This window comes from Neopelma chrysocephalum, unplaced genomic scaffold (assembly GCF_003984885.1).
Source record: "Neopelma chrysocephalum unplaced genomic scaffold, ASM398488v2 Primary Assembly neopelma1_22, whole genome shotgun sequence".
NCBI classification, from domain to species: domain Eukaryota; kingdom Metazoa; phylum Chordata; class Aves; order Passeriformes; family Pipridae; genus Neopelma; species Neopelma chrysocephalum.
The window spans coordinates 9,476,912-9,502,143 of NW_020897689.1; the positions used below are offsets into that span (position 1 = coordinate 9,476,912).

A 25,232-nucleotide genomic window follows, 5' to 3' on the forward strand; every position below is an offset into this window, starting at 1 on the left:
GGGTTCCTAAGGAAAAATTAGGTCAGAACCTTTTGCTGCCTCACAAACCTTCAACTCTTTGAAGAACCCCTTGCAAGAAGGAAAGAAAGGACCAGTCAGTGAATCCAGTGCTGTTCTTGCCATTTCCCCTTGGACAGTGTAAATGGTTTTGCTTTTTTCCTTGCTGAGGCTTATTGCAAAGCCTCAGTTGAACTCATACACAGTCTGCTCAAAAGATAAAGCAAGGCTGAGGTCAAAGAAAAGAGGGATCAGCATGGAGGAGGGTAGTTCTGGTGGACTGAGGACAAGTGAAAGGTGTATTCGACAGGAGGAAATTCATACTTGGGTTAAAAAACACAGAACAAAGGGGCAAAATAAGAAAATTTTAATTGCAGTTAGTCAAATTTGTACAGGCTGTTTTGCCACATCTGGTTAAGTTAGGCTGCTAATTCTCTACCACAATTGTAACGCTTCATATAAGGAATGGTGGGGGGCAGTGGAGAACCATCACATATAATAGGATGGGATCCAGCTGCTGAATCGCAGCCATCCTACACATCTTCTATATTTAAAAAAAAACATATAATCTGTGTGGTTATGAACTATGCCAGCACAAGCACAGAACAGCCTTCAGACTTTACAGAGGCACCAGAATAATTTGACATACATAGGTGGTTCCTATGAAAATGGGCCAGTAAGTGAAACAGAAGAGTCTGGTAAGAAAAATGTGAAAGAGAGAAAATAATTATGTGCTCTTGTGACATTTTTAGTATAGTTTTGCAGACTCAGAAAACTCAGACAATTTCACTTGAAATACGTTTAATTCCTTGTCCAAATACAAAATAATCCTTTTACAGTTTCCCTCAGTTCCTAGCTAAATATGAAAGTTTTTGCCATGCAATCCAGGACATCTAGGGATTCTTGCAGAAGAACCTGAGATTTTCCATGCTCAGTGTTTCTTCTTTCTCTTCCCTTGTGTATTTGAAAAATTTCTTGTACCACGGTCAGCACAAAATCATTTGATTGCACAGAAGTTTATAGTTCTTGTTCCATAAATCAGACATACAAATTAGTGTTATTTTCTTGTGAACAGAAGGTTGCATTTTTCTTAGTGACATAATAAGAAAATTGTTAAGCAAAACAGTCTCAGTTGGCCATTTCAAATTTTTAATATGTTCTCTGATTCAAATTTCATTGGAAATTTTGTTCTAGTTCAAAAGGAAGGATTTTCTAAGGTTTGTTGTTTTGGAGTTTTTTTCCACTTGTAAAACTTTTGTGCAGAAGAAAATACTTTTCATCAGAATGGCAATAGAATATTAATTTCCTTCTGGGATGAGCTTTCAGTCCATACATGAGTAGATTATCCTAGGTATGGACGGAGAGTTGCTGATTTTTTGTCTAAGCTGTAGTATCTAATGGAAGAAATAATAATTAAAATTATAAAAAAGAATAGAAGTAGACAAATGAGCAAACATTTACTCTCCCTTCCAATATTCAAATTCATTGAAATAGGTTCAGGGTGAAAAAAAGAGGTATTTCTTTATGTTTCATATAAATAAGCTGTGCAGCTCTTTGCTTCAGGACGTTGTGAATACAAAATGTTTATGCCAGTTCAAGCATTACTTAGACAAACTCAAAGATTAGATCTACACAGACACCAATGTCAATTCAGGAAATTCTTGACGCAGAAAATCACAGGATACAGTGGATGAATTAGTGCTGTGTCTACCCTTTTTATGCTTTCTCCCTTAGTTTCCTGCTGTTTGCCCATGTTGAAACTTACCCTGGACAGATGGAGTTTTGACCCCATCCATTATGCCTACCCTGATGTTCTAAAATACTTAACATTCATAATGTGTATTTCTAAGAGTTGATGTAGAAGAAGACTACCTTTTCTAAAGCTTTAATTTTCTCTTGCAATATTTCAATTCTATCATCACAGCTGGTAACAAAAAATTCTCTTTGTGCAGGGGTTTTCTCATAAATTCGGTCAGCAAAGCTGAATTTATCCTTCTATTTCATATGATGCTGTATTTGTAATTTATTAAACAGTGTTTCTTGCAAGAGAGACTTGCATTGTTCTTGAGATTTGATCTCTTTCAGTTTTCTTGGTTTCTGTAATAAGTATGTTTAATATATTACTGGAAGGTTTGGGGGTTTTTTATATTACTCACATACTTCACAATGCAGAATAAAAACTCCACAAGGGTTTTTAAGGGGTTGTACCAGCCAACAAAACTTGTTCTCAGCCATGGGTCACCATTTTGCTCTTAGAAACTATATTTTTTTTTTCCTTGAACACTGTATCACATTTAGTATTGCAAAAGGGAAAGCATCGTTTACAGTTTTTCCTTATCATATTTCATAACAACAAATTAGAGACAGGAAAATGAAACAGAGCAAACAGACTATATAGGCAACTTTTCACTAATACTGTATGAAAACAAATGCTGCTATATTTGCAGTAAATTTCTGGTATTCTAATGTTTGTTGTTTTTCATAAATAAAAGGAAGAGTAAATCTAGAAGATTCTGTAAAAACAGAAAGAGGATTGGATGCAATAATGAATGGCAAAGTACAGCACTGGTTTTGCTTTTCTGATAATGTTTGTTCTCCTGTTTTTACATTTAGAATGTAAAACTAACTCTTTGGCATTGCATCCAACAATATATAGTCTGACCCACTGTCACAAAATATATTGAATCTAAGAACTTGATGCACTTTTCAGCAGACTCTTTTAAATAAATAAATAGGATGTTCATCATTGCTTTTGCTGGAATTAAAAGTAACAATGATTTCAAATTATTTGAAAACATAACTAATGAGTAAGGAAGAAATAACAGGTACTACTGGCCCATTATGGGATTTTTTCTTGAACAAAGAAAGTTGGAGAAAAAAAATCGGGACCCTTTCAGGGCTTGTTGGTATAGTTGCTGTCATCCACAGTTTATATATACTGTTATATATAATATACTGTTATTATAATATTTTGTCATTATTTTGAATATACAATGCTAAATCAAAAAGTCAACCAAACCTTGAAATAAATAAGCATTTTTGCCAATATTTTTCATAGACTATTGAGAGTGTCTGTCAAGTTTATAATAATATGCTCTTAGTCCTCAATATACAAACTTAATTTTTAAAGTGAAGATTTTGATGTTTGTCAAAACAACACTAAAGACATACTTCTATGATCCTACCAGCAGGCATTATTGTATTTCTTGCAATACTTGTTTAGTACTTTTACTTACTACTAATATAGTACTACTTCTTTTTATAGAGAAGTAGAAAAAAAAATCCACAAATACATATGTGATTCTGCTGCATTATCTAATCCTGGTCCAGGTTTATGTAAGTAGAATAAGTTTGTATAAATGCTCATGAAATTTGTGTTTAGTTTTATTTATGCAAAAGTAAACTTTAAGTATGCAAAAGTAAGAAAATCATAGCATGAGACTGACATATTCAAATTACCCAAATTTTATATTTTTGTTCTGGTATACAGGAGTTGAAATAACACTGGCCTAAGGATTTAGGTACTTTATTCAAAAATAAGTGTAAGATTTGATGGCAAGCCATTAATCTGGGCACAATCTAAATGGAAAATATTTGTACATACCTACTTGCAGAGATATTTGACTATACTAACTATTCTAGACCCATGTCATCCATGTAATTTACATTGTGACATGAGATATGATTACTTTGATAATGTATGTTTACTCTTTTTTGCATAACTTTTCAATACAGTAGGGAAAAATCTGACAAAATTTGCAATGCCTTTGTCAACAGCAAAAGCTTTACCCATACACTCACCAGTTGGATTTACCTAGAGAGAGACCTGATTTTAGGATTTCTGGGATAGCCAGTTTTCCCTAGATTTGTCATTTGATACTACTGCTGTACACCGAAATCAACAGTAAGAAAATACAGCAATTACTTAGGGGGGATTTCCATAACAAACAGAAATGAATTACAGAATATGGTGTTGCAAAAGCTATCTCTGTGGCTGTATTGCCTATTCATAAGCGAAGTTGGGTTTTTTTAATGAGATGTTGGAAAATTGTTCTGTGTAACAAAACCATCAAAACTGCCCACAGTGATGTATAACAAGGAAGTATGTGCTCATGAACTGTTATGTCAAGTTGCAATAATATGGTGCTTTGAAGCCCTGTCTGCTACAGTATGGTTCATGTATGTTAAGCCAGAATGTAAACATATTTTATTTCCTCACAGTTATGTGTAGTTTTTATCTGGCTTGGTGTGACTGTATATTACAGGGGTTACTACCAGGTCAGGAGCAGGGGAGTACCAGTCACACCTGGAAAATAAGACATTTATAGAATCTGGGTTTAAAATGTTTTTTTTTTCTGACTAACTAGAGAAGTCAATGTATGGTCTATTACACTTATCCAAGGTTTGGAAGAGAGAATTCTTGAGTGTGTGAAACAGAAACAAGCTGTAACATTTAATGTCTACCTGGGGCAGAGTGCAGAGAGTTGCTGTAGCAGGAAGATCTAAAATGATGTGTATGTTCATGGATGCAGAAGAGTAATTATTCCTGCATTATTAATATAATTTTGTGAAGGCATATGCAACACACAGGAATGGCTCCAGTGGTCCAGACTGATGGATCAACCAGCCCCATGCCCTGCTGCTTCAGAGGCCATCAGCAGACACCTCGGGAGCAGTGAGAACAGGCTAAACTTGTGTCTGACTTGCCCTAAGCACTTTTCCAGATTCTGTATATTTTTGTCTCAGGGGATTTCCAGAGCTGCTGTTGTTTGTATGTTTAGGGTGTGCTTGCATTAGCATTTTAATTTGGAGTAAGGTCTGTTTTGATATGGAGCTTTGGTTCAGCAAAGAGGTCCTAGGGCACCCAGCTGGAGTCCTTCCAGTCAAAGCTAACCTGGGAGGTGTCCTCCAGAACAGCTCCTAATTCCTCCAGCCCCTATTGAGGATTCTTAGGAGACTAAATCAGGCTGGACCTGATCAGGCTGCACTAAAATAGAAACAGACAGTGGAGCCTGGTGATGTTGGCACCACTTGTCTGGTCCCACAGACCCAACCTGCTAATGCAGTGTGGCTGTAGCACCCCTGAATGCTTCACTTCGAGGGATGTCTTCAGCCTTCTCTTGAACCCTTGTAATCTTTTGGGAGCCTAGCATGGGTTTTTTTGGCAAAATGTGCCACAAATCTCCTAGGTTTTATCTGAACTCCTTGTATTTAACCTGGCTGCTGCCAGCTCCTTTTCGTGATCTTGCTTTAGCATTGGATAGGCAGTAGACACCTAATCCTCACCCCCTTCTCTGCTCATGATTTTGTGGAGGGTAGGGTTTTCTCCTGTGCTTACCTGTGTTTGTGGTGCTCAAGAACAGGATAAAATTAAATTCAGTGCTTTAGAAGCATAATCATTTCACTTGGCTAATATTAAAATATGTCTGGTACCATGAAGTCAGCTGAAGTTGAACAAATTAACCTTTTGCTACCAATGATTGTATAATAATGGGTGTGATGATAACATGGTTTGTGGCCTTGTAATTTGACTTCAGCAAGTCTTTTCTACCCTGGCAGTTAAATTTTTTCACTTAACGATCTTATAAGCAAACTAGGCTGAAATAGTCTGGCAGAAACTACAGCAGAATGATATAAAGCTGTTTAAGAAAGTCAGTGAGAGCTTGCTGTTAAAATAGAAGGATGGCTACAGAGCATTCCTCAGTGTCTGCCTTGGGCCTAGCACCATACCACATTTTCATTAATCATTTAGATGACAGAACAGAATGTGTTTGCCTATTAAATATGTAGATGACACCATGCTGAGAGGGGCTGTGAGTTCTTTGGAGATGGGATGAGAACTCAAAATTGGAGATGTGATCTGAATAGGAGCAGGTGTGAGGTATACATTTAGGCAGGAATGATGAACTGCACAAATGTGGGATGGGGAATGTTGGCAGCTCCTTCCAGGCTCTACCTTTCCCTGTAGACTGCTTTCAGTACTCCAGATATTAGTGGCACACGGAGTACCCTCAGCCGCTGTTGTTTTTCTTGCTCCAGAATTTGTCAGGGCTTGGGCTAGTCAAGGCTCAGGGCTCAGCTGGACACTGTATTCTTTAACGGTGTTTCCTTATGAGGACCTGAGAGCAACCATTGGACAGCGAGCTGATAACCCAGCTGTGCACACGGAGGCTGCTCTGTCCAACAGCCCTAATTCAAGTAGTGCATGCTTTGGTTTCCCTTTACACACATGGAACAAGTTTCTTGCACACAATGTCATGTTTTCCCCCCTGTTGGTTACAGCCATCTGTAACACACTGGTGCCCTGAGTAGACTCAGAAGCTCCAAGTATTAGCAATGTTGCTTATTCAATTCATGTGCAAGGTTTTGCCAGGTCTTTGAGAAATAACCAGTTCAGTGTCACTTCCTCCTCAGAAGATGATATAGGAATCCTGAATGTAACATTTATTGGAAATATTGCAGAAAAATCCTTCCAAGTGGTGCCCAGGGGAGGGTAGTGATGCCTTAAGCCCCTAATCTTTTTTTATTTTTCTAATTTTGTAAGCCCTATAAGTTTTATAAGTAATAGAAGTAGATTTTAGAAACCCTTTCTCCTTCCTCCCCGTAGTATCCCTTAGTTTATACATTCTTTAATCCTTTCACCCCATTCCATACTCCCTATATCAACCCTATTCCCATATTCAGCAGATGATGTTTAGTCTCTTAGTCAAGGCAAACCTGTCTTGTTTGGAGAACACTTATATCTTGGCCTAAACCGCAGGACAGAGTCAAAGAACTGGGTCACCCTGCTCTTTGTACCCTGAAGAAGAAGAAGAATGATGAAGAGAGGGTCCCAAAAAGCACCCCAGACCCAATTCCAAGAGGCGGGCCAGGGGATGGACCAGGCCAAAAGTTAGAGGATGGACACACCTGGGATTGGCCAAATATTACTATAAATGTAACATCTCGGGCACAGCCCGGCGCGCGCGTCATGTAACATCTTTTTGCCTTGGCATAATTAAACCCTTTCTTATCTCACCCCAGCTTACAGCTCCTGAATTTTTTTCGTAACACCAGCTGAGCAGGCATCAGTAGCCTGTGGGACATTCAGGAAATCAAGCTTTGCTTGACTTTGCTTTGTATTATTGTGCCCATTTTGGAGAGACTACAGAGAGTGATAATCAGAGCCTGGAAAAGAGGCTTGTCAGGGAAGGTCTAACCTACCAACAAAGGGATCTGTGAACAGTCTTCAAATGCATGCAAATACAAGGAAGGGAATAATCTTTCCCCCTCTTTCAGAGATTCAATTTATATTGTTGTAATAAATGCTGAGGTTGAATGTTCTAATGGCACAGCTGTCAAAGCAGCAGAGCAAATTTCCTGGAGAGATCTGCAAGAGCAAGATAGACAAATCTTTCTTGGGAATGATGCAGGTACAGTGGTTCCAAGAAGGATGGGCTGAGGTCTGCCCAGCCCACTTGGAGGTCCTGAGGTAGGGTTGGGAGTCTTTCTGTCAGGTGCTGGTGCATCCAGATTACCTGTGAAAGGAAACTGGAAATGAGCCCCCACCCAAATTTGCAACCCTGTGTTTGAAATTTTGAATGCAATATTCTTAAGTGAAAAGTGATCGCAAAGATGGAGAGCTGGATGGCTCTTACAAACAGACTTTCTTCCCTGTCCTCACCATGCCCTGCTCTGCATGCTCACTCATTTGTGTTTGCTCTGGTTCATTTGTCATTAAGTTTTGTTTATACTCTTTCCATGCTGTTTCCTATTTTACTTAGTATTATTGTTACTAATGCAATTTTAATACTTAAAATTTTTAGTCACAGCACTGCAAGAATAATTTTTAGTCATAGTCTGTGAGAATAGTTTAAAAAAATGGAAACTGAAGCCACACTCCTGAAAACATTGTCAGAGGCCAAGAGCAGCCCTAATTTAAATTAGTCAATAGGAAATGCAATTTTTCATTACATCTAAATTTTAGAGCACATATTTAGAACATTATTGGGTAGTATACCTGTTGAAGAAATTCTGGTTTATTTTACTGTATCGTAATTTATCTCAAGGCTTCTGTGCATTGTTTTCTTTCTTTTTCCTTTTTTTAAAGATCGTAATAATAAAAATTGTGTATAGCAGACAAATTGATTGGAAAAATTTTTACTAGTTGAGTTATGTTTTCTTATTTATGGCTAAATACAGTAGGTGAAAGAGCAGTCAGCATTTAAAATTTAACTAGTTTAAATATTCTGAAGTGTAAACAGTCATAGGGAAAATATATTATTGGAACATTTATGTTCTTCAATATTTAAACCTCTGTCTTTAGTTATGTAGGCTTTCATGGCTGAATGATTTTTGTTGTTTGACACATACGCAGAATCACTCTTTTAATATAGGTTGAGTGTCTTTTGAAGATTCTGTGTTTAACCCTGAGTTACATTTTAACTTGTGGTTCTGCTTTGTTTAATGTAGCCTGAAATACTTAGGTAAATTTATAATGTGAAATATATAAGATATGCCAATTTTCAATAAGGATGGATTTGAAAGCTGAGCATGAGAATTTCAAGACCTTTTCTTTCATTCAGCACAAGCAACTTTTATTATTTTGAGTAATTGTGCATATGTGGTGTTACACAGATGTCCAGAGTCTCCTCCTTAATCTAACCTTTGACCTCAACAGGATGTTTTCCTAGGAGAAAGAATCACTTGTGTGAGAATTATACCTGTCTGTTCAAGCTGGAATGCCATGGGCTAGACTGATTAAAATGAAAATACAAATACTCGTATCTACTGAACTCTAAAGAGTAGTTAATGTTAACTGAGAAGTAAAATTGATTAAAAAAAATTTCAGCTGCCTTCACTAAAAGAGTGTTTTTAGGAAAAAAAAATTCATGAGGACTGTCAAAATAAATATATTTGTGAACTTCAGATTATGAAAGGAAGTCTTCAAAAGAGATTTAAAAATACTTTGTTGCATTTCTGAGGACTATGGTACTTCTAAATAAATTAATAGGAAGGATAATTGATGCTAGGTGTCTGCTTTGTTAATATACAAGCACTTCACTGTTACTGAGTTTATGGATGTTAAGAGTAGCAAACTATCTTCCAACTAGCATGTTTTCAGAAGAACTTTGTTGTTCTTACATACATAAATCATCATTCTTTTTTCACATGTTCAACAACAGTAAATACTCTTGCAAATAAATGTTGCTGAAGCATAATAATTAGCATACAATACCGTTTGTAAAGAATTACATCCTATCTTGAAGGTACTCATTGAAAAAGTTCAATGTTGAGCATGCCTTTGAAAAATACTATAAATTTCATCTTCGTAGTTGATGCATATTTAAAACTTTTTAATTTAAATTACCACGGGAAAATAAATACTCTGTTTTATGCCATAATTAGAAATAATTCTATTCTTCTGGCTCACGTGTAGCAATCTAAAAGAAAAGTGTCTGCAACCAGGCAATTTGGAAAATTTTTCAATTTCTGTATTTTTTTTTTCACACTTGGATGCTTTTTACTTACCGGTTACCATCATAGTTATTTTAAATCATGTTTGAAACTTAGAGTTAAATCAATGTTCTTTTATAAAGAGTTGGCATCCCTTAAAATTGTTTGTTTAGAATTTAATCTTCTAATATTTGCAGGAATTATTATCTTTTTTTACTTAGTCCTTTCTTTTGTATTTACTGAAATAATTTATCACTCTGTTTTTTCATATAACTTGAGCTAGATTGAATTAATTTATGTATCAATATTACTACTTATCATTGTAAATGTAAATATTTTAGTTAGGACTGTTTAAGTGAACCTACCGGTTTTAGTGTCACACGTAAAAAGTAAGTAAGTTGAACATTTTGAAGTTTGAACTGAAAGGTAAAAATGTCCTTTCTTTACTACAACAGAATACAGTACAATCCACAGTCCATCAACCCCCATTAAAGATTCAGATTCAGATAGATTGCGTCGTAGTTCAGATGGGAAATCACGTGGACGTGGTAGAAGAAACAATAATCCTTCACCACCACCTGACTCTGATCTAGAGGTACATTATGTTAAATGTCTTTTGCCTGTTACAGACTTTATTTTTATCATTTTTTTCACAGAGAAATATTATTTACACATCAAAAATAAAGTGGCATCGAGGCTCCCTTTTTTTCCTAACAGTGTTTTCATAGAAGATAGGACTTTTCTTCTAAAGAACCTTCTTCAGGAAGAGCTCCTACTTTCTCTGAAAAATACTGTGTGTTTCTTTCTCCTTTTGATTAAAACAAAGCAAACAAACAAATGAAAAAAAAAAGGGCCAAAAAAAAAAGCAAGCTTTTCCAAAGGCAGAGAAAGGTTTGCGTTTGGACAGAAGACACTTCTAGCACAATAGTGGGTTTTGTTCTCTCATGCTATCTCCACATTCCTCCCAGTGGCCCATGGTTTGTGTTGAGAACACATCTCCAATGACACACCACAGCTATGAGTGTCCACACAGCATTACTTTTCCTTTCCAAAAGCTTAGCCCATTTGTCATCTTGGGAAATACAATCTCACCAGAATTTAAAATACTTGTATTTGAACACTTTATTTTTCATTAAAATATCATTTTGTGTGTGGTCAGAGGATGAGTTTAAAATACATATTTTCCATTGTCTGTAAGCAAAAGAATTATTTACTGACATCATAAATTTTTACACATATATGATCCAAGTTCATGATTTTCATTCTTCGGGGGCCTAAAATGCATTAGAAATTAGTATAAATTAAGGGTATTTAAGTACTTGGCAGCAATTTGCTTTGCTTTGGTTTTAGACGTAATTTTCAAGAGCAGTTATATGAACTTTGTTTTGTAAGACTTGCAGAAACACAGAATTCAAACCCTGAAGATTTAATTTTCAGAGGCTTCTTTTCATTTTTGTTTTCATTTATTTCTAATCTCACATCTGGCTTCAGAAAATACATTGTACAATCTCATTTTCTGTGTATATCTGACAGTAAATATAATTCTATTCTAATAGAATAATTTGATATAATAGCAATTGTAGTAAAAAGCTAACAGATTGTATTATCACCTTCTGGAAAAAAACTCAGCTTGTTAGTTTTGAAAATAAATGCAAGGGAAACTATGGTTTTAATATATAACCATTTCAATAAAATTTTCCCATTTGTGTGCTTACTGATTCAAATTTTAACTTTCCATGTCAAGTATCAGCTTCACAGAGGAACACATTGATCTGATTCTCTTTTTACAGAGAGTATTCATTTGGGATTTGGATGAGACAATCATCATTTTCCATTCCTTGCTTACAGGGTCCTATGCTAACAGATACGGAAGGGTAAGTGTCAAGAAACTGATGGAAATTTTCAGTAATATTTGCTGATTTATGGTTGATACACAAGGAAGATGAGAACATTAGTTGATTTTCTAGAGGCAAACTAGTGCTGGTGTTACTAGACATAAAAAACCAAGGAGTAAAGCTGTTTCACATGTCCATTGTTTGCAGTTATGCTGCTCTTATATTCATTAAATATTTAAATAACATTGGGAGTAATACTTTGACCACTTGGCTTTTAGATACAGGTTGTCTGAAACCTGTTGATATCAAAATCTGCTAAGGTCTACCTCCCTTCAGAGACTGAAGAACTTCCAGGAATGATTGCTAAAAAAAAAAAATTTTAGTTCTGACTGACCGGCAGTGTACTGTGCTCTGCATTGAGAAGACAAGAGGAAGAAGACTTTTGGATGCAGACAGATTAGTCTAAAATTTTTTACCTTCACTTTTTTTAATCTATATATTGACTGATGGTTTTGTAAGTCTGTTTATGAGTCAAATCTTTCTATTATGCACAGTCTGTAAATCATAACTGAACTGATGAATATGTCTACAGACTGTGGGTTTCCTTGGTAATTCTCAGAACAGAAATATGGTCTTTGGTGAATAAGAACAGTTTATTAATGGAATGTCCTTATTAGATCAGACTTTGTTTTTCCAGGATTGTATTTGAAAGCTAATGTCTCATCTTGTGCTAAATCTGTTACGCTGTTTCATGTTCACCTCATGTGAGCTATAACTGAAATGCAATTTTTGTTAACCTTAAAAATTTCTACATATGAAGAACAAACAGTTTTGTCTGACTTCAAGAAATACTGTCTTGTAAAGCTTCTATTTATCACTAAAAGATTTTACCCTGTACCCAGCTGAGTAAAGGGTAAATCGACCTCTGATTTAGTCTGTGCCATAGTCAGGTTCTGAATTTCTCTCAATAGATTTTAGCATTATAAAAGTCTAAAGCAGTATTATTTTGCAACCTCTCTTGTTTGTTCAGGTGAGGTGTGTTTTCAGAAAAGTTTGCTGTGATATCATCTTACCTGTTTGAGGAATATAATTAGTTTTTTTCATTATATGACAGAAAAGCAAGTTAATTCAGCAGCCTGAACATAAAACACCTGTCTTGCTGGATGCTTGAAGCTGAGGAAAGTGGCTAGTATTCAGCTGCAGATATAAATACATATGCTACATGGAGCTGGGTGTCTCCTGATTGCAGGTCTATCACTCTATCTGTGGCACTGTTTACTTAAGATGCAGCTTTTGCCCAGCTGTCTCTGGTTACATGGCATCTGCCATAATATTTCTGCATTGCTAAATGGCAACCAACTGTTGATGTTGAGAGAAATGATGGTATTAGTGCTTATGCTGTAGATAAATATTGGATCTTTTTGGTGAGAATTAGCAACATGCATGTCCTTGGCTCTCAGATGCCATCATGAAACTGTGCCATTCTTGCTTTGTTTAGATGTCAGAATTTCTCTTGTCTTATTGACAGGTTCAGACAACAGTTAGCAATTTCCAGGGATGTTAGAGAAAGATAGCGTCAAATGTTCAAAGCAAACATGCTAAAACATGCATCTGTCATATCAAAATTGTAGGGTTTATTTGCAGCAACAGGAAGTGCACATTTTTAAAAGACTGTTTCCTTGTGATTTGATTGCTGGCTTTTAAAATCAGAAATCCAGATCGTAAGTCAATCTGAAAAGAAAAAAAACTTTGAGGGGAATTTTTGTTCTTTTCACCTGTATTCCTTTTTTCAATCAATCTAACATCACCTTCTCTTATATTTCTGCACTGCGGTGAGGGCTAGAAATGCCCTTTTAAAAAATTAAATCTAAGCTGCTCACATAATCATTAAAATACAAAAGCTGGATCTTCAAACAAACAAAAATGTCCTAATTAAATAATAGGGGATTTGGCAACTTGGCTTTTAGCTCTTTTCATAATGCCTGAGTGAGTTTCATGGTGAATGACTATGAATGATGTATGGCCTTACTGCTGAAGGGATTGATTTTCTTTTCCTTATTCTCTACCTCATTCCTCCTAACTTCTTTCTTATGCTAACCTTTTCTCTATATTCTTCCTTTCTTATCCGTTTTTATTACCTGCTCTCCTTTTGCTGCTCTTTCTGCTTTTGTCCTTCAGCTTTGTTGGAACAAAATAACACCTTTGTTTCTCAGTTTGTGCAGTCATGGCAGAAACAATGGCATAAGCCACTACATTTTTGTTTAAGGTTTATCTGAATTTAGTGAATTTTGTGGAATGAAATGGAACTATGAAACTACAGGAGTATGATTTGTCCTTCCAGGAGAGAATAAAAAAAAACCAAAACAAAACATTTTCATTTGCTTTTGCATATTTTTTAATACGTACATAGAGAGATGTATTGATCAAATATAATGTTATTAGTTACTTAATTGGCACTAGGGCTGATTAAGTTCTAGAATTTTGAAAAAGTTGGAGCTCTTCTTTAGCATCTTGGAGCAGGTGCAAATATGCCTCAGTATTGGCACTAGAAAACTGGGGTCTTTGCATACCTTTCCATTCTCAGTAAAACCAATTATATTCAGAGGCTTAAAAGGAATTTTCCTTTAAATTATAAGTTTTCTTAATGTGGTTTAATATATTTTAGAGATTGAGGAAAATAAAGCCTGGTTTCACTTAACCCTTCATTTGTGACCCGTAGGCTTAAGTGGAAAATAAACCTTGTACCCAAAGTGAACTTTCCTGTTTTTCAGCTTCTTGTTTCTCCACAAAAACAAAGAAATCAAGTGGGTAGAATTTAGAAATGACATACAGGCAATGTTTTGGCTCCAATGCCAGTATTCAAAACAAAAGGCCTGCTTAAGCAGTTTGACACTGGTATTTCTTTTCTTTAGTTGAACTGTACCTCCCTCAGAGATTTGTACCTGATTTTGACCATACCTGAAAAGGCGCTCCGACTGAACCTGCAAATCCCAGGCAACAAGAAGAGATTGTTAGCTTTCCTACTCATTGTGTGACACCTCACAGTAATTAGCTAGCAATTAGTGGCTTAAAATTGCAAAAGAAGGTTTGGTATGGGATTATTTTTTTAAAAACCTTGTTCTAGTCCTGACTGTTTTCAAAGTTTACAGCCCCTACTGAACATTTGATGCCAGAGTTTGGTCTACTGTAATGGCTTAAAGCAAGGCTCTCATGCTTTTTATTAGAGCAGTTGCCAGTTTGTGACTACACAAACATTTAAAACCCTAATGCAGATAAGGTTTTTGCTTCTGTTAAATATGTGCGTATCCAGAGCTACAGTTTAACACAGTTTTTGTGCTAAGTGGAACTTTCTATACCAAAAGATTATGTTTAATCAAGGAGTTTAGATTTCTGTGAAAAGCTATCTGTTTTGTTTCTTTTTTCAGCTTTTTTGTTATTTAATCTGACATTTTCAGTAGGTGCCAATGATTTTCTTATTTGTTTTTCTCCCAATTAAATTAACCTAATAAATCATATTATTTTAGTATTACTTTATAGAAATCCCATTCTGTTTTTTTTCTGGTATGTAAAAATACCTTGGAGTGAAATGTTTAGAAAGCTTTACAAAAAACTATTTTTTCAGACTCAGAGGTGTGACAAAAATGTTTGTTAAAAAAAAACAGTGATGTACACTGAAACTTAAAATATATATATGCAGCCATTTTTTAAAAATTAATCGTGCGGGTTCATAGCCAACATCATGGTCTGTGTGCCTATTTATTCTGCTTTTCAAAATGATGTTCCCATTTATGGATGGAAGGTCAGAAGGGAATTAGTTCTACATTGTTGCATTAGCAGCTGATAATCAAGATGTAGATAGTGATCTTCATTTGCATCTTAGACCCTTAGCCTATCTAACTCCTTTTAATAACTAGAGCAGAGGCTTCTGTGGGTGACTTCTGTTAGTGCTTAGCCACAACAGAAATCCTTGTCTGGTTAAAAAAAAAAAAAAAAGCCAGATTAACTATGTAGGGCGATGGGGTGGTAACTGGGCACAAAGATAAGCAGAAATGTCAGAGGAAAAAGTAGCCTCAGGCCTAGCTAGAGAGAAAATACCACCTGCTTTCCTCCTCACATGCCTACAAAAGTAAAGTAAAGGAAAGCGTAAGTCTACAAATAGAGCAATGTTAAAACAGAGAGACAGAATACTTTTGTTCGTCTTTTAGAGTCTTACCCTTTGAATTAAGAAGCCAAATATTCTTTTTTTGGCCATGCCAGTTTAAAGAGAAGGCTTGTTTTTAAAGGCAGAGTTCATCACAATACCATGATGCAATTTTTCTTTCCCATTTATAAGGGGTGTTTTTTTTATGTTAGAAAACTTACTCTTAATATGTGTGAGTTCAATAATAGATGTTTTATCTGCTCTATGTATCTTTGTTTCTAAATTTCAAAAATTCTTTTTCTAGTTAATAGTTCTTGGGTTTTGGCATCTCCAGAGGCAAACAGGCTGCCAAATCATCATTCTTTTCCAGCTCTTTACTACTGACACATTTTGCCTTTTAACCAGTAGTTACAGAAAAATGTTTGAAAGTTCAGAGATCATGTTGGAACACCTATTAATTTGATTGAGAGGTGGAAAAAGAAACTAGGGACTGCATCTTTTGTTTTTTAACTGAGTTGTCATCAAGTTTAGAATACTAATTTATTTTAAGTAAAATATGGGTTGTAACTTCTGCTATTCTATTTAAAATATAATGCCTAACAAACTAACATTATTAATAGAGGGTGTTATGAGATAATATTACATGTTCTTTCAAACTCATGCTTCTGTGCACTTGGATATACTTGGCTTTGTAAATGAGAAACTCTATATGAAATGTACGTATTATGCTTTCTTTTTGATTTTTCATATTGAAAATATATAAAACACAAAAAAAATCAAAACAAGACAAACATCTGTAATGCATTTAGTAACCACAATGCTGAACATGCTTTCTGAGTTTATTAGCTCTGTAGGAATAAGTTGTTATGGTAATTTCTGTAGAGAAGTTAAAGTGTGTTATGTATTAATAACAAACAATAGATTTGTTCACTCTGCATGGGTGGGCCAAACTGAAATCCTAATTAAAGTATGGTTCTGTGGAGAATCAAGGAGTTGTTTTAAATGTAATTGCCATTTACAAATAAAGCATTAATGGTTCTTTGAAGTCACTAGGTATTCCCAGGACTGAATCCTGTCACTCGTGACCAGTGAGAGCTTATTTTGAGTAACAATAGCATTATCGTGCCCCTGGTCACTCATAAAACTTGTGAACAGTTGTAAAATCTGCAGAAGTTTTAGGTGAAGCCCTTTCTGCATGGAGAGCAAAGAGCCTGTGCCAGGGATGCATGAGGGTGACTACAGAGGTCCAACTGCAAAATCTCAGGGTCAGTCAAGTTAAAGTCATATTTTTGAGTGTTACTGGTAAGTGTTGTACAACAGGATTAGACACTTACTGAAGTTAAACTGACAAAGTGGATGTTGCATTTAATAAAAGTAGTATCTCCTGAAAAGCTGTTCCTCTAGTTTGTATTCTCGTGTGTATGTTAGGCCCGGTATTGATGGTGTACATGCTTAATTTCTTCTTTAAGGATCCACCCACTTCTGTGTCCCTTGGACTCCGAATGGAAGAGATGATTTTCAATTTGGCTGACACACATCTATTCTTTAATGATTTAGAAGTAAGTGTTCATTCTTTTAAAAAACATAGAGATTATTTAATATTTGTCTCTTTTTATGTGTTGTTAAATGGTTTAACAGTTATTTTTGGTTTCTCAATTTCAATATGGAAATGCTTAGAAAATAACTGTCATTAGGATACATAATAATATCTATACTAAATGTCTGCACTGGCCTTCAAATGTTACTATGGTTTAAATGGTAGAATTTTGTCCTCACAGGTTTTAGTATTTATGATGACAGTAGACAAGTGTCAGAAATGTATACACCAAAAGCATCTATAAACATGCAGAATTCAATAGTCTACCATGGCCATTAAATGTTAAACTTCAGTTTCTATAAACAGTAGAAACAGCTAGGTAGAGATTTCTTGCTTACATCCCACTGTGGGCAAGTGTTACCTTAGCCCCACGGGGAATCATTAATGTTGCATATGCTGCCTGTCTCATTGGCTTGTTACTGGGGGTCCTCTGCCTTCCCCAGCATCAGGTACGATGAGTTTCTCTGCCTGGGTTTCTCTGCCACGCATGCCTCTGCCCTGCAGCGTGCGGCAAGGGGCTGGTGTTGGCATGCCAAGGGATTTTTTAGCCTACACAGGCTATGGTTTGGCAGTGCTCGTGAGATCATTCTAAAACTACCCAAACTGCTGAAAGCGACTGTCACTGTAATGCCTGGCTGTTTCATCTTAAAAGGGAAAAATGCAATTTCTGATCATATTTGAATAACGCGAAAACATGAAAACAGTCAGATTTCTTTCCCAACGTAGTGAAGACAGCTGTTTATTTAAAATCCAGCTGTTAAGCAAGCTTGTGGTGGGGCTGCCAACACACATTAATCATCAAGTTGTTGTTTTGCTAGATTTTAGAGTAGTGTGTTATTCCAGACAGGCAAAAGAATCTAAAAGATTCAAATTCAACTTTTGCTGATCAAAGTTAATTGGCAGCAATTGGCCTTTAAATATTTCCTGATGTTTCCCTTTTCAAAATCAAGCAAAATACACCTTATTTAATAGATGAGCCAAAATCATTTGAAAAATGCCAGTGTGTGATAGACCTCAAATGTGGTTTGTCTAACATCTGTCCTATATTTTGATTTCTTTTCATCTAAAAAGAAACTACTCACAGATGATTTGGCATCTTAGTATATAATGAAATCATTTAACGTGCTTTATTTTTTCTTCCATTCCTTAGAGTATTTATTTTTTATACTTACAATAAAATATCTGGTTTCTTTAAATTTTAAAGTACTGTTTTCTTTCATTAAGCGAGCTAAATGTAAAGATACGATTGTTTTGGATATACGATGCACCATCAGTGAGTTGCACGTGTAGGACTTGTTTTTCAGATTTGTCTAAAATTATAACAATGCTAGTTATTTTCCAAATCTGTTTCTGATTTCTGGTTTTATTTCATTTTATCCAGAGCAGAATGAGAAAGTACTACCGTATCTTACCAGCATATTCAATGAAGTTCAGTGTGTTTTCATTTGCTGTGCATAGCCAGACATGTAGCTACTTCATACATGGTTGTCAGCATCACTGACTTTAATGGAAGTTAACCAATCACATTTTATGGATGGTAAAATATCTTCTGCTAATAGGCATCTTGCAGCCTTAACAATACAGTAAAGCAGTTCATTCACTGAAGAAATGTGAAGCTGTGTATACTGATCCAGGTGGTTAGTGAAAGCAGAGAAGCTCACTGGATAAGCCTGGTTCTTTGCAAGCCAGTTTATCTTGTGTCTCCAAACTCAAGTGTGATAGGTTTTTTCCATACCCTAGTCTGTCTTCTTCATACATAGAGGCACCTAGGAGTAAACAGTTGTGTTCATGTCCTTGTACATAAGCTCTAAGTCCTTATTCCTGGGGAACATGAGCTCCAGGCTGAAAGATCATGCCTTGTCCAAGAAATGAAGAGCATGTTCAGAATGCGTAGAGAAGCCTTCAGAAAAGTACACAGTGAAAGGGCATAAGAGAGCCTGTACTTTTTGGGAAGCAGCATGTAAGGAATAGACCTCATCACAGACTGAGGCTTTCAGTTCACCATAAGTGACACATTTTTTGAAACATGTCACAGACATATGGTGTTTTTGAAGGAGCCACAGTTTGTCGTTCTTGTGAGCATCACCATTTTACTAGCAGGGCCTGCCTGTTTCCCAAGGTCTGTGACCTCAGGGCAGATTCCTCATATCCATCTCAGAAACTCAAAGTCTTTGCTTGGTGGTTTGGAAGTTCAGGCTGCTTACAGCTTGACAGGCTTCCATGAAAACTGTGGGCAATTTGGCTTGGACGTGCCTCAGGCTTAAAGCATCTGTTCTCGCTGATGAAGGACTGAGTCTGAAAGATCTAGTGGTGACCCTGCTCAGGCCTAAGCTTTCCAGTGCTTGTGCACAAGCGTCTGGGCTGTTAGGGATCAAGATGTTTGTTGGCAACATTGCCAGTGAGCCACAGAGCTTGGGTATCCTTGCCCAGCAATAGTGTGAAGGCAGACAAAGCTGGATTTGGAACATATTTAACCCACAGTTTAGACGTGTCTTTGGGTCTAGGCTTAATTCAAAGTGGGAACCTGAAAACTGATGTTTTCCAGCTCACCCAGGCTCAGAGGGAACCCTTCCTGGCATATAGGGAGACTGGGTTTACGGGCAGGCAATCATCAGACATAACTTTGGCCTATGATGCACATTTTTCCAGATACCACAAGTTAATGTTTTTAAATAAAAATCTTCTTTCATCCAACACATTCCAGAAAACTCTATAATCAGAACAGCTCTCTTGTTATCCAAGTAAAAATACTTTTTCTTCTTATAAACTGCTGAAGACTGATTTAGCATTTTGAATGCAAAGGGCAGAGTTGCAGCAGTGATCTCTGAAGCACAGCTTGATTTGTTTATGACCTAACTGGCTTTTCAAAGCTCAGCCTAGAGATTTATTTAATATTCTTAGATTAAATTCTAAACTTCAGCGGTCAATTTTTAGTCTGTATAAAGTCAATAAATGCCAATGGGTATCAGTTGCAAACAAGTTTACCCATCTGAATTTAGTAAGGGATAAAGCCAGGTAAATGAATCATCTAATTTCATGTATGTTGTGCTTTATGTAATAGTGGTAAGAATAAGAATAAGCATGGTATATGTAACTGAAATTTTCAAACTCAATGAAATAATTCAATCAGATCTTACTGAAGATCTTTAGCTCTGAAGTCAGAATTCTGTTTCTGAATGGGTGAGCTACATTTAGATTTGCAATTAGTTACTGCACCCTTGTATTAGTTCTTAGTTTTTGCTTTGAAAAAAGTGAAATAAATGGCTTATTTCCTTCACTTTATACAGATTTATTTGGACCTATTAATTCCAAAGTGATGTAATAGCAAATAATTTCAGATCTTGAGGACCGTTCCTTAAACAGCACACTAAAGGGGAATTACAAGTTTTTTTACATACTGAAAGGAAAAATATTAATGTTTACTTACCTATAATTTGATCTAAGTACCATCATAAACAATGTTTTCTTGCATTAGTAGTAATTTCATAATGAAATTAGAGGAGTGCACTAGGCCAAACAGTAGAAAAAAAGGGCAATGTTCTCAAAATTTAGATTCCAAAATCTGTGTTTTGGCTTCCAAATAAGAAATTTGGGGTTTCAGTATTGAATTTTTTCATTTAAAGATCTCATACTCTGTGTTCTATAGTTGAATTTTAATTGTGTGCAGGAGGGAATAACTACGTTGATGCAGTGCTCTCAAGAGAGCCAGAGTTACCTCATCTGAAAATAATGTTTGATTTTACATGCTGATTATGTTGTGATAGGGATAATAAGGTATAATATTTTAATGGTGTATGCGAAGCAATTACAGATATTAGGTATTTTAGGATGTATGCTCCAATGTTTTAGGGAAATTAGCAACTTGATGATAGGACTGAAATGTGACATCTGCCTATCTCATCACTCACCAAGGTGATCAGCTCTGATGCAGGCGTGTTCTAGAGCAGAGTGGGGGATCATGGCTTACAAGGGGAATTTCCTGAGTCAGGGAAATCCCAGGAGAGCACAGAGACTCACCAAGAGCAGGCAGATCTCATGAGAGTGGCTCATTCTCCTGGCATGTGCAAGGCCAGGAGTTATGGTGGCCACCCTCACTTCCCACCAAAGGCAGCCCTAGTGAGCCCTGTGACCAGGAACCCTGTGACCTGTTGACTTTTGCGACCAGGGCAGGCAGACAGGTCATAGTGTGGTAGTTTGCTCAGGAGGCTGTGCAGGGAGGACACCTCCTCAAAGGAGGAACATTCCATTGGCCTTGAAGTCTACACAGCCCAGCAACCAGGCACTATTCTGTGGCCATCTACACCGGTCAAGGGCATTTATCCTACCGGACCCCCAAGGCAGAATGGTGGGCACTCATCTGAGAGCAAAGGCTGCAGCTCCAACAGTGGATCTGCACCATCTGCTCCAGCAGTGGCCAGTGCGTCCACCCAGACAGACCTGACAAAGGGAGAGGCTGCAGTGCAGAACTCCAACTGCAGAAAGTGCCTAGACCTTCCTCCTGGGGCAGGGACAGGCAGCAGACCTGCCTGCCACAGGTGTGCCAGGTGGAGGATCTCCTGCAGCAGGTGGCTGAGCTGCAGGAGGCAGTGAAAAGGCTGCATAACAGCAGGGAGGGTGAGAAAGAGTTGGATAGCAAGTTCCAAGTGCAATCTGCAGAAGACTCACAGCCCAGAGCCAAACAGCCAAAAACTCCTCCATTGGCCCACACAGAAGGGAGAGGGGCCAGTAATGTATAAGAATATAAGCTTGCAAGGGCAAGGACCTGTAAGAGGAAGGCACTTCCCCAATGCCTGAGGTGCCCATGCAGAACCATTTCACCCCTGTGCAGACTGAAAAGGAAAGACCCATCACATCAGGAGAGATGTTGGAACTGAGTAAGGAGCCCGACCTTGCACCCCATATAACAATGAGAGCAACTAAGAGAAGGCGAGAGGTGGCAATAGTAGGCAACTTACTCCTGAGGCAACATATTTGCCAACCTGATGTGCTCTCTAGAGAGGTGTGCTGTTTACCAGGGCCACAGGGATGTCAGCAAGAGACTTCCAAGCTTTATACAGTCCACTGACTTTTATCTGCTGCTGTTGTTTCACATGGGCACCAGTGATACAGCCAGAAGCAGTCTGAGGAGTATCAAAATGGATTACAGAGCCCTGGGAGCAGCACTAAGGGACTCTGGAGCGCAGGTAGTGTTTTCATCAATCCTCCCAGCCAGAGCGAAGGAATTTGAAAGGGCCATTTGAATCTGGCAAGTCAACAAATGGTTTCAGGACACGTACCACAGCTCATAGGTCATAGGACTCGCTTTGAGGAACCAGGTCTACTGGAGGCTGATGGGCTTCATCTGTCAGAGGAGGGGAAGAGCATCTTCGGTCATAGGCTTGTCAAGATGGGGAAGAAGGCTTGAAACTAAGGTTGCTGGAGAAGGGGAACCTCAATCCATCCCACTCGTACCAGTCTGATGCCAGCAACAGCAGTAGGTGCCCAGAATCTGGAAAGGGATCACAGGTCAGCAGAAGAGCACCTGAAGAGCAGCACAAAGGAATTCCAGCCACTCCAGCCAGTAAGTTGGCTTGATCAGGGGCCCATCTTAAATGCTTCTATGCAAACTCATACAGCATGGGGAGTAAACAAGAGGAATTAGAGGTGTGTGTGTGCATGCTTGCAGGTCTACAATCTTATTGGCAACACAAAGACTAGTGAGATGACTCTTGTGATTGGAGTGTTAGAATGAAAATATATAGGCTCTTCAGGAATGACAGGCAGGGGAGATGAGGAGGAGGTGTAAGTGTATGTCAACGCTGGAGTGCCTGGAGTGCTGTCTGGGGATGGATAAGGAGCTGACCAAGCGCTTACGAGTCAGGATTAAAGGGAGAGCAGAGACAGGTGATATTAAGTGGGGATCTGCTGTAGACCGCCCGACCAGGAAGGTTGAGTGGATGAGACACTCTGTAGACAGATAGGAGCAGCTTCACATTGACTCCTCCTTGTCCTCATGGGAAACTTCAGCCACCCCAATATCTGTTGGAGGGACAACACAAACAGGAGGTTTCTATAAGGCGTTACTGATGACTTCCTTCTCCAAGTGATAGAGGAGCCAACAAGGAGAGGTGCTAAGCTGGACCTTGTTCTCACCAACAAGAAAGGCTGGTGGAGAATGTAAAGCTCAAGGGCAGGCTTGACTGCAGTGACCATGAAAGGGGGGAGTTCAAGATCCTTAGGACAGCAAGAAGGATGCACAAGAAGCTCACTACCCTGAACTTCTGGAGAAAGACTTTGGCCTCTTTAGGGATCTGCTTGGTAGAGTACCATGGAATAAATCCCTGGAAGGAAGAGGGGTCCAAGAAAGCTGGTTGATATTCAAGGATCACCTCCTTTAAGCTCAGGAATGATGCATCCCAACAAGGAGGATGCCGTCAACACACTGGATGGAAGGGATGCCATGCAGAGGGACCTTGAAAGGCTTGAGAGGTGGGCCCATGAAAACCTCATGATGTTCAACAAGGCCAAGTGCAACAGGCTGCATCTGGATTGGGCAACCCCAAGCACAAGAGCTGGAGAATTGAGAGCAGCCCTGGGTAGAAGAACTTGGAGGTGTTTGTTGACAAGAAGCTCAACATACCCCTACAATGTGCACTTGCAGCCTAGAAAGCCAACCATATCCTGGGCTGCATCAAAAGAAGCATGACCAGTAGGTCAAGGAAGGTGATTGTCCCCCCATGAGACCTCACCTGGAGTGCTGCATCCAGCTCTGGGGCCCCCACTAAAAGAAGGGCATAGTGTGAGCCCAGAGGAGGGCCATAAAGGTGATCAGACAACTGGAGCACCTCTCATAAGAGGAAAGACTGAGAGACTTGGAGTTGTTCAACCTGGAGAAGACTCCAGGAAGACCTCATTGTGGCCATCCAATACCTAAAGGAGACATACAGAAGGATATTTTACAAGGCATATAATGATAGGACAAGGAATGATGGCTTCAAACTGTCAGAGGGTAGATGTAGATTAGATATTAGGAAGAAATTCTTTACTATGAGGGTGGTGAGACACTGGAATAGGTTGCCCAGAGAAGTTATGGATGCCCCATCCCTGGAAATGTTTAAGGCTGGGTTGGATGGGGCTCTGAGCAACCTGGTCAAGAGGAAGATACCCCTGCCCACAGCAGAGGAGTTGGAACTAGATGATCTTTAAGGTCTCTTCCTACCCTAGCCATTCTGTAATTTAATAATTCTGTGATTCTTTCTGTATCTTTAAAGGCTATATATTTACATACTTATAGTGACCCTTTTCAAAGATTGGTTTATTCATTTTTTTGGCATATCAGTTACATATTATAACAAGATATGCTAAAGAAATAATTGGTGGTATTGAATTATTAGGAACATCCTATTTTAAAAAGTTGGTTCAGTGTTTTGCAAACTTTATTCTAAAATGACACCATCTCATTAGATCTGTTCCTTTGAGATATATACCAAAGCTGAAAATGACACTTATTAGGCCTTTCTTTTTTAATCTTACATAACACTTTTTCTTATGAATAGAATACTTTTTTTTTTTGTATTGAATTCTATTGAAGTAATTAAAAGCAAATCAATTTTTAGTTCTATTCATGATTTTTTTTCTTTTTGGATTTTTATTTCTGTTGGTTCATTTCAGTTTTTTGGTGTGGGCTTCTGTGGGAAGGTTCAAAATAAGATTATATATTATGATATTAAAAAAAATTAATTTTGTCACCTCTGAGAAATGCAATAATGCATGGGGCACAGTCGTGACGGTTAGCAATAATTTTTCTGCCATTTGTGAAGGATATGTAATGTACACTCATGGCTTCACAAGCCACTTCTGGTTGTGAGGTCTCTATATGCAAAGGGATGATATGTGCATGGGAGTCATCTATAATGAATGGCAATATGGTAAGAGTTTTTCAGCTACATTAGTTGATGTATTTCTCTTAATGATAAAAGATAGGGAATGCTGTCAGGTATTACTGTAAAGCACTATCTGGTTCTTTGCCAAAAAAAATAGTTATGTTCTAATAATTAGGAATTGGCTGATTTCTCCTCAGATTCTTACTTAAAATCCACCTGGTTGTATATTAATGTGTTCTTGATGGCAATTCAGAACACAACCTCTTTTGTGTGTCAAAAAGAGCTGCATGGCTGCGTTGTGCTTTTAAGTATGGTGTTACTTCACATTAATGAACATCTAAGCCTCTGCATTAGCATATTACTGT

The 25,232-nt window shown here is 37.6% G+C and overlaps 1 protein-coding gene across 1 annotated transcript in view; it reads left to right on the forward strand.

The window, feature by feature from the left end:
• The window catches only part of EYA1 (EYA transcriptional coactivator and phosphatase 1), a 164,906-nt gene that overhangs the window by 107,371 nt on the left and 32,303 nt on the right, over nucleotides 1-25,232 (forward strand). Inside the window, exons 12-14 of the mRNA XM_027695896.1 lie at nucleotides 9,888-10,027; nucleotides 11,223-11,306; nucleotides 16,878-16,967. Of these exons, the coding sequence (XP_027551697.1) occupies nucleotides 9,888-10,027; nucleotides 11,223-11,306; nucleotides 16,878-16,967 (314 nt within the window). The remainder of the gene's footprint in view (nucleotides 1-9,887; nucleotides 10,028-11,222; nucleotides 11,307-16,877; nucleotides 16,968-25,232) is intronic.